Source organism: Galleria mellonella, unplaced genomic scaffold, assembly GCF_026898425.1.
Source record: "Galleria mellonella isolate WM207_F2 unplaced genomic scaffold, CSIRO_AGI_GalMel_v1 utg74, whole genome shotgun sequence".
NCBI classification, from domain to species: Eukaryota; Metazoa; Arthropoda; class Insecta; order Lepidoptera; family Pyralidae; genus Galleria; species Galleria mellonella.
The window spans coordinates 692,767-703,575 of NW_026442147.1; the positions used below are offsets into that span (position 1 = coordinate 692,767).

Genomic DNA, 10,809 nt, shown 5'->3' on the forward strand with positions numbered 1-10,809 from the left:
AAGAATTTCAGCCCATAATTAACTAAACTAGCTTTGTGTTTTAGTCGTTAAAATACTATGTCGCTTAGACAAACTCACATTCATATTCTCTGATAATAGTATAAACTATATTAAAGCAAAAACTAAACTTACCTTGTGAATTGAAAGCACTTGTTGTAAGATATTTTTAGTTTAAATGTATTTTTTGTCGTTCGTTTAGTTACGGCATTAAAGTTAATACAATTGTAGAAGTCGAGTTTTAAACGCCTAAAATAGATTACGTGAATGCTCAAAATAGATAATTTCCTTTCTTTGACATTTTTATAAGATATTTTGTGTAGATACAGTTATATTACTAATTTATCAAATTTCTGATTATAATATTTAAAATTTCGTTCTTTCCACTACATAGAAATACATAATTTTACATAAAACGTAAAGAATAGTTAATTTGTAGTATTTGTTAATAAAAATAATGAAGTTAGCTATTTTATTTAATTTATGTAAAATCATATTCTTTACTGAGTTATTATAAAAAGAATCATCGATATCGATTGAAAATACTGAAGATACCACTTAACATTCGTATAGAAAAATATGCAACGGAATAAATCAGTATAAGTAGCAAACATTTTAGTTTTTTATCTAAATAAAGAAAAAGAAAAAAACAAATAGTCGCAATTATCTGCCATACCAAAATTCAAGTACATTACATACTTATATATGTATGTATCTATAAAAAAAGTTAGTTTATATATGTAAGTTAGGTATGTTTCTTTTTTTTATTACACGACATATGACACCGTCCTCAGCGAACACAGAGACAATATAACCCATGAATACAATCAACCGAAAAGAAAATGATTCATTTTAATGGTTTAATGTTTAAACCGCACTATGCCGGCTCATTAATTTTATGTTTCATGCAATCTTTAAATTAATCAATGTTTCTATTCTTTTCCAGGTACAAGGTGGCCGTCACCGCTCGTGGGGACGTACCATTTTTCTCTCCGACTCTCCCCCAGCCGCCAGTGTTCCGAAAAGGGCGAGAATTCAAAGAGTTTCTCCTCACAAAACTCATAAACGCGGAGAATGCGTGCTACAAAGCTGAGAAATTCGCCCAACTCGAATTAAGAACGAGATCTTCGCTGCTACAGAATTTGGCTGAAGATTTGAAGGGTAAAACCATGGAGTTTCTTGGTACGGGTGTGAGGATAGACGCTGGGGCAGTATCCCCGCAACCAGATCTAACCCCGAAACAAGATGGGCCAGGTGCTAGGTTTATTGATACAGTCAAGAAAGCGTTAATTTCAAAAGTCAGGTTGGTAATGCATTATAAGTTAGCAATATTAATATCTTAATATTATAAATAAATACCCATAAATCCGTATAAGATAGGTTCTAATTTATAATATGAATAAAGTTAATAAGTGAAATGCGATACAGTTGTATTGCACCAATTGCATATCACAAATTGGGCAAATAAAAGAAAATATTTTCTGATTTATCCCGAATAAAAATCGGCCTCAATTGCAACCAGAGCCTCAATTGCATAAAACCAACTTACCTATTACAGCACTAAGGAGGTAATGGAGATTGTCCTAGAAAAACTTCCTCATTCATTAAGAATTTATCATAATAGAACTCTTAACTTCTATAGAATTACAAATATAAAGAGGAAACTGAATTGTATGCCGTTGATCTTCTTAAATTATATTTAATGATTATAATGATATATTATAGTCAAGCAGTGTGTCAGTGTTTGAAAGCGTAAGTCAGTAACATGAAAAGGTTACCTCTTGATGTTACCACATTAATGATTAACCTTTTCACCAAGTCAGTAGACTTGCATGTCAAAATACCGACCATTAGATCTTATAAAGTACATTTATTATTCACTAACTACCTGCCTCGGATTACAACTAATATATTAATGAAGAAAAAGAGACCAAATCTTACCTCTCGCTCACTCACACAGTTTTTTTTATATAAAGATTATGTAATCTAAATTTTTCACATTTTCGTGCAATTTTTTAAACTTTTCAACCAATTTAAAAAAGAAGGTAGTTCTTAATTCTATTCTTATTCTTTATTTTTTTATATTTGCTATCTCGTAACTCTAGTTCTTAACCGATTTGGAAAATTCTTTTTTTATGTGAAAAGATTGGTACCATAGAAATTTTTATCAAAATCGGTTTATTAGTTTAGTTTTTAAATCAAAATGACTGGTTTTTTTTCAATTATAGTCAGCTCTTTTGTGGGACACAATCTTTTATATATTTCTCTATCGTTCAATATTTAGTATACTAACATTAGTTTTTTTCACAGTTCCAGGTCACCGAGTGTAGATACGAATCTCTCTGGGGATAGCAACAAGGTTACATTTAATAAGAACAAGTTGCCTGCGCATGAAACGCACACTCCTAATGTAAGTATTAGTCTCTAAATGAATCTCGTAATTGAAAAATATATTTGTTATAATAAAAATTCATTAAAATTATCGTTTCGTATATTACTTGCTGCGTCCAATAGGACCCATAATGCTCAATATAATAATATTACTAAATATTTTACTAAACTAGATTTTATCTTGTGGAAGATCATATCATATCACTGGTTATTTGATTAAAATTATTTTGTTTAATTCCGTTACCATTAGTGTGTGTGTGACTGTCAACACTCGAAACTTGACCATTGTTATTACTACCAGAAGTTTACAATGTTTCATGTTAGCCATCAATTTTCCGACTGCCATTTTAATCACATATTTTTTGAGACACGTGTTTTACCTATAAACGAAACATTTTCATGCAAAAAAATCAATAAAAGGCGATATATTAAATTGCCTAAGTTTGGAAAATTTTATCCAAGAAATTATCATAGAAAATGTATTGTAGTATTTTAGCGGATGCAGTGGTTATTAGAAATTTTATTTTTATTCTTAATTTTTACTATTTCAGAGCGGTCGCTCGAAGTCATCAATTACATCGTCATCAGCGAGTGCAGTGTCCGTGCGTTCAGCGGGTGGCTCCGGCGAGTCCAGCCCGGACGTGACGTCACGTGCCGCCCCCCCACGTCCCCCACTCGACCACAGTGACGACTCCAGTCTCAATTCTGTTGATTTGGACCCTCTTGGTTAGTTAATGAATTTTTATTATTATTATTAAATAGGCACTGTCTGTACAACAAGAGCTGAAACCTTGATGACAAATTAATATTTCTTTGATTTAAAAAGAAGATGTTAGGCCACGTCATTGTGCAGTATATCAAATCATAGAGAAAATTACAAGGATTATTACAAAAATAGAACAAGGTTACTAACTAGATAATTGGCATTTTAGTTACTTTTTTATGATTGTTACGTCATGGCACATTTTATGTAAATGTAGAATAATAAATAACATCTAAAATATTGTTAAGATGTTTCATTTCTAATTTGCTAGGGATTATTTTTTTATACGAGTACATTGACTGGCTCTAGGTTTCGTATATTTCTTAAACATCTCTTTTATTATAATTAAAATAACACAAGGTAAGTAAGAGTAAGAAGCAAAATACTACGCTTCATGCCAATTAGCTCACTAAATTCACTTATTGGTACAAAAACTATAAAACAAGGTTATTGAATACAATATTCAATATAAATTTAATAGCGAGGCAAAGATAAAGCTTTCATTATTTCTTTAAAATTGCATCAGAATAAATCTTTCTAATATCGTACTATCAGATTTATATTTATAAAAAATGTACGAACTATCAGATCAATTAGAGAAGCTTCTAACCTCATTGTATTTTAATTAGATCATGGTATATCAATCATTGTAGACAGTGATATTTCACGAATTCGTCAATACAAAATATTAATTCGATCATCAATACCCAACAAGATCATTATCATTAGGGTAGATCGTTAATTAGATTCGTAATTGACATTGAATTGGACATTTTTGTTTCAAATTAGACGACAAGGACTGGCTGAGTTGTGGTAAATGTACAGCAGGTTAGTCCTGTAGACACTGTTTATTGTAGAGTGTAGATAGATTTATGTTCGCTTACTTTGAAGAGAAATAGTTGGAGTGAATTTGAACAATTCAGCAGCTCATATCGTATATTTTAATTGAAACTGCGTTCAATTATGAGTTAATGTAGTTATAGTGAATTAATTTAATTCAGGTGCCAACAATTTCTAGTATTTAACATAATATTTTTTATATAATAAAAGTAAAAATTATACAGGGAATAAGGGTAGAATTTTAATATGTGTATTACATTGCAGTTTTTTTGGTATTTCTTAGTATTTCCCCCAAAAATATTGTTATATCTTTATATTACGACATAATATCATAAATTACATGATTTTAAATAAAAAAAAGGATTTTTTTAAAATTATTCGAAAATAATTTCTATTGGTTTTCAGTTCAGAATAAAGGTCTGAATTCACTGTTTCAGTTTTTGCCAACCTGCCCCTTACACCCTGTATACATAGTACCTGTTCCTATCCTATTCACAATAATAATAAAATATGCTGCTAAAGTATAATTTAAATTCACTCCGTCTTCATTGAATTTAATATGAGCATGCCATGTGATAAAATAATTATTAAGTAATGAAAGTAATACGTATCTATCTAGTACTGTCATGTGCATGTTAGAGCATCAACAGTTAGATATGCTTCTCAATTCACCAGGCGACTTCTTCGCAGAAAAAAAACTTGTTACTCATGTTGCTAAAAAGATATATAAACCTAAAAAAATAATCAACTTTTTGAACAACATCAACTGCAAATTTAGTGGTTGACTTGTTTATAATAAATTTGTCTCTTCATAATCCAAATGGTACAATTCTCCTTAATACTATATACCTTGTCAAATAATAACATATTTAATACATTTCTCTGGGGTATAATCTGTATGATACAAAATTAAAATCGAATTGGCATTCGTTAAAGGAGTAAAGTATGTATTCTACCAGCGAAAGTGAAGACTTGCCAAAGAAAATCGAGTCAAAAAAACTTCAAAACTTCAGAAAACATTTAGGGCTCTTCATATTAACTCAGTAGCTGAACGCACCGCGTCACATCCAACAGATAAAAATTTATTGAAATGGGTGTAACAATCAATATAGGCTTCGATACTTGTCAACGTATAATTTAAGATTGTTCCTATTTCTTTTAAATATTAAAGATAATCTTTGATTAATATATAAATATATTTATAGGTGGAGTGTACGTGGACAGTGACACGGGATTAGAATCTATGTCGTCAGCGGAAGCGGGCGGCGGCGGTGGAGGCGGCGGGGGCGCGGGACAGGGACGCGGCGAGCCGCTCGCGGCCGCGCGGGGTGACGCTGAACTCCTCAGACAGGAGGTGTGCCGGCTGAAGAACGATAAACTAGATCTGCTGAAACAGAATATTGTAAGTATGCATGTCTTTGAAATAATAACCAAAAGGAGGCCGTACAATAGCTGTCGGCATGGATTTTTAATAATTGATAATCTTCGAATGGTAATTCCGTCTGCGCGAGGTATAATGGTAGACGAGGCATAGTGAGGGAAAATAGATAAAAAGCAATCAAATCCCATTTCATTCTCACCTCTCATCCCTCACTGATGCCCCGCCAGTGTACACCGTTAGCGCAGGCAATTAGCAGTAACAATTCCATTATAATTCATAAAAATAACCTCCACGATTAATAAAATTCAATTTAATTTTCAGACATGGCAAAATGAGATAAAATGCCTCCGAGAAAGAGAAATGTCGCTGCAAGCGGAATTAGCAGCCACCGCTAGAGAAGTGAGACGATTGCGTGACCAACAAGCCGGCACCATCATTGCGAATCCATCAACGCATGAATCCACCGCTTAGATATTATGTACTAAATTTTTATTTTATTAATTTCGACTCTATTTAATCGCGTTAAGGTAGTCTTTGCCTTTCGTGAACTTAAAACGCAGTGACTGGCGTTAATCTAATATATATCGCCGGCTGATCTCTTAAAGTTTTGTGTCTTAATGTTTTGATAATTTATTTAACGGATCTGAGGCTAAAATTAGCTATCTTTCTTGGATTAGAGTAAAAAAAAGAAAGATAAATATATAACAAATAATGCTTAGAAAAGTTTTCTAACGAGATACTAAGGATGACTTACTTAATGTTTGTTATGTGGAAAAAAATCTTGACATTTTGTTTTGATCTTGATTTTATTTTTTGTAAATTTATTTAACCAGCGAATTTTGTAGCAAAATAAAGGCAGCCAGCAACAAAAGTGAAAGTATGGTACCTACCTGTTAATGGTATAATTCCTGTATTTGTATTTGGCATACCAAAATGTGGTTGTCTAATTTCAATATACAGATAATTAGGTAGATACTCGTAGATTCACAAAATTATTTTATTTTTTACATAACAATTCTTCCAGCGTTGATATACTTATGTTGCTGATTGTATATAATACTTTTGAAAAATTAGACATATTGCTTCTTGCATATCTCTATTAGGAAACAGACATGTGATGCCCATACGCGTTGTTTTATATCATGTTTTCAATATGTAGATTTCAACTGCTGTGTTCGACTTATTGCTTTTACTTTATTATGCAATAATTAAATTCTCTCATTACCTTATCCATTATCTGCCCACTGCTGAGCATAGGCCTCCTAAATTATATTTTCTACCATATCATAAATTAACTTCAATGTACGACTATATAGACAGATACATCAAACTTATCTTTATTTCTTCCATTCTATCCCAGTTTTTCATGTCATAGCTTGACTGAAATTGATGTCATACTTGTACTGAGGTAGGTATTACGAATTTCTATAGCTAAATAATATTAATTCAGATCTTTTATATGTCGTTTTATAAGAACCAACTGTCTGCTATGAACACAGGTCGCATTAATTTTGAATACCAACTTTGTCTCCATACCTGCCTCTAGATCAGCCCTAATCGAGTGTATCTAAATATGATTACTCACACACACACACATGGGAGTAAAAGAGATTTCGATCATGTTGTCTCTTTCTTTTTTGATTGTGTAAGCGGTACAACTACCAAATTAAATTGATTCATTTGTTCTTCTCTAGAGAGCTGGTAGGAGGGAGAAGTGTTTCAAAAGTCGCACATTAAAAATACTAAAGCTACAACAATAATATTTATTGCAGCATTTATACAAATTTTTGTCACTGTGATTTTATCGCAGAGTGTTATGACATTTTGTCGTAACTAATCTTCGATGTGCGACAAATATTAGTGCTTGGCCTGGTTCAGTCAATCGCTTTGTAAATGTTGTGATAAAGTATAAATAATTCTTTGTAAACTGATTTTTATTACTGTGTATACTTAGCAAAATATTGTACTGTTTATACATAATGTATATTGATTTTTTACTTATGCCAAGTGAATAAGTGCAAACGAAAGATGATGATGAAGGAACTTATTCGTAATAATTCTTGATACCTTAATCTTTAAAGGTACAAGTATAGAATAGTACTTGTTTGTTACCGTTTAATTTGATAAATGTTACAATTTCTTTCAAGTTTTTATAAACTTGTTTAAATGTAATGCAAATGTATATTAAACTATGGTACTGCAGATAGATATATAATATATAATTCGACCTGCTTATACATATATACATAAACTTACCATACACATCCACTGCTGAACATAGGTCTCCACCATAAGGAAAATGTTGCCAGTAATTGCCACGCTTGGCAGGCGGTTTGGCAACCGCAGTTAGGCTTTGATAATATTTTAAGAGGGACGGTCCATCGATCTATCCATCTTAGTCGGTCGATCGGTCCATCTTAGTCGTTTCTTACGACACCTACGAGGAAGAAAGGTGTAGAATATTTTATGCCAGGATCATACGGCATGCATAATAGCATACATGGCACCTGCTATTCCCGAAAAAGTGTTTTCTTGTGTTAGAGATTTTTGTAATATCTATCATGTAATCATCCGAAATAAATATGAATAAATACAGAGAGAATTTGTAAGAGAATACAGATCTATAAGTAATACATAAGAGATTTCTTCGTTTGCTCTTCTTCACTTAGTATCTCTTTGATTATAACATTGTAAAATACGCGCTCCATAGAAGTGTTTCTTATATATGATAAATATTTACAAATCAATAGGCGATTTAGTAAATTTATATTAAAAAAAAAATATGATCCACATGCATAATTGTGTAGAGTATTTTATGTGCACATGGCAACACTGTAGTTAAACTAAGAGAGGCAACTCTCATTGTAGTCTATGGGTAAATTAGTTTAACTATTAATGGAGCTATAAATGTGATTGTTATCGTCTAGAATGCCTTGACGTGGTCTTTTGTATATTATCATTATAAATCAATGTGAAATTGATATTTGTGTAATCACAAATCAATATTTTATATCGTTGGTTTACATAGTTTATTGCTAAGTGTGAAAGGCATTCACTATCAAAATTAAAGACATCTAATCTTCTATTTAGAAAAAACGGTACCTATTTACATAGCCTTGATATATATTAGAAAGCCTATATATAAATATATATGATGCATTAGGAAATTCTTATATGATCGTATACTATGTTACATGGTTTGAATTTCTATTGTATAAAACCTCCCAGTTAGTACATTATTATATATATTATTTATTAGTATAACGCTGATATTCATTGCACAGTGCAATTTTTTTCGCAAATATCACCACAAATAACTTATAGATTATTATTTTCTTTTAAGTATACAAATTTAAGTTCACCAGTTATTGTAAATATATTTCAACTGGAATTAGGGTATACAATTAAACAGTATTTTCTTAATTTATGCTTGATTTAAGTTTCGTTTACCGAGTGTCTTTGAGTTTTAATGTTTTGTTGTTTATAAATTAATATTTTATACCAAAGTTAACATTCCCCACTAAATAGTATAGTTTTTTTTTTATTATTATTATTACCGTAATAAAGATGAACCAGTATTTATGATTGTACTGTCCGGGGTGGTGACCTGATATACAGTTTAACTATACTAGAACGTTTAGTTTAACTATACTGTAGGGTTAATAAAAATGAACTGGAAATAATGACATACGTATATATATAATTGTTACTGGAGTAAAAACAGTTTTAATTTCTAAAGTCACTGTTATAACGTATATTTAGATGGCACATGCCCATAAAAATATACGTTATTAAAAGCAGTATTCATAATAATAATAATATCTCATTTCTAGCACTGCAATAAACAACTAAAATGTTACAGTAAAAATATGGAAAAATTAAACTTAATTAAAAAATATTACTTTGAAATCGTTCCATTTATTCTTAACACTTCTATAGCTTTGCTAGAAATGAATATTCCTACAGCTAATTTGAGCATGCATGCATCTATTTTCTAACTACACTATTAGATCATGCTACAATGTACCTATCGTGGCCTGTAATTATCAATGTGTCTCATATTTCTGGTTACTTTTGTAATATCGATCTGTTTGGAAGTACGTTGACGGAGTATGCTAACACTATTGTCTAAGTTTACATTTAGTTTCATTATTAAATGTAATCCTTTGGATTTTGTTCGACTGTTGATTGTAGTTGAGTTGATTGACTAACTGTTGATTCGTCTTCACTTACATTTAAACCAAATATTGCGAGCGCGGAGCGTTAGAAGAAATAGTTTATAATAATAAGAGATACTATTGAAATATATGAATAGTTAATATTAAATAATACTGTTGTTTTATTAAAATATAATTATACCAGTTTTTTTCTGCCTTTTGCGTCAGCGTGACCGGAATATATTTACTGACCGCGGTAAAAAGTAACCTATATTCTTCTCCATCCCATTATCCCATATAGTACATGTATACCAAATTTTATAATGATTGGTTAAGGCGTTAAGGCGCTATAAAGTAACAAACAAATTCACTTTCACATGCAAAATCTTAGTAAGGATACTCACAGGCTCACAGCACATGAAATAAATAAAAAAAAATATGATTCCAGCTTTTCCCCTGCTACTTCGTGTGCATTTCAAAAGTAGTATCAATGAATTGGGGCATTTTTAAATGACGTATCAAGACAAAAATACACCAAATTCTAAGTTAGAGGGATTGTTAGTAATGAGGTTAAATAGCCCCATTGCTAGCAATATACGCTCTCAGGTCGACCTCCACTCGGTTCTCCTGTATATTTTCATCTTCCACTTCCTCACCAACGTTAACAACCATTAGTGCAGGCGGGGTGGTTACTATTTCTTTTTCACCCATTAAAAAAAAATCTAAGTTAGACCTTCTGAAACAAAATTGAATACCGCTTCCAATTTATTTACAGTAGTTTTTGCAAGTTGCCGGAACAAACATATAGACAGATAAAATTTTTAAAAATTATACTTAGGTATCTATTGGTATTATTAAGACGAATTTATATTTTTTTTTTTGAAATATCTTCCATGTATAGACAATATGTATTACAGAGACATCTATAACAATATCTAAAACTTTCAAATATCTAGCTAGATTACTACATACAATCAGAGATGGCGCTTTTTAAAAAATTTAAATACAATAAAAACGAAACGTTATTCAGTTGAAAGTTTACATCTTTTATTGTATTTTTTATAAACTTCTAATACATGCTTGGTTGTTCATTTGTTTTTAAAAGAATATGTTGTCTATAGATACGTGATTTCTAATCTAGCTATAATAATTAATAATGTCGTCAGATGGCGTTAATAAGACCATTATTATTTATTACTGACACCTTTTTATGTGTATATCACACATGACGATTAGCTGAACAGTAAAATTAACAGTTAAATAAACGAGCAAACATACAT

The 10,809-nt window shown here is 31.0% G+C and overlaps 1 protein-coding gene across 7 annotated transcripts in view; it reads left to right on the plus strand.

Moving 5' to 3' along the window:
- The window catches only part of LOC113516302 (rap1 GTPase-activating protein 1), a 319,783-nt gene extending 310,082 nt beyond the window's left edge, over window positions 1-9,701 (plus strand). For 6 of the 7 annotated variants that reach the window (XM_052900956.1, XM_052900954.1, XM_052900957.1 and 3 more), the window contains 5 exons: window positions 944-1,300; window positions 2,308-2,407; window positions 2,940-3,114; window positions 5,197-5,393; window positions 5,694-9,701. In XM_052900956.1, coding sequence (XP_052756916.1) covers window positions 944-1,300; window positions 2,308-2,407; window positions 2,940-3,114; window positions 5,197-5,393; window positions 5,694-5,843 — 979 coding nt within the window. In that variant the 3' untranslated portion in view covers window positions 5,844-9,701. Of the gene's footprint in view, window positions 1-943; window positions 1,301-2,307; window positions 2,408-2,939; window positions 3,115-3,940; window positions 4,000-5,196; window positions 5,394-5,693 lie in introns of those variants that run through there. The other variant, XM_052900960.1, reaches the window with a different exon arrangement.
- The last annotated feature ends 1,108 nt before the right edge of the window (window positions 9,702-10,809 follow it).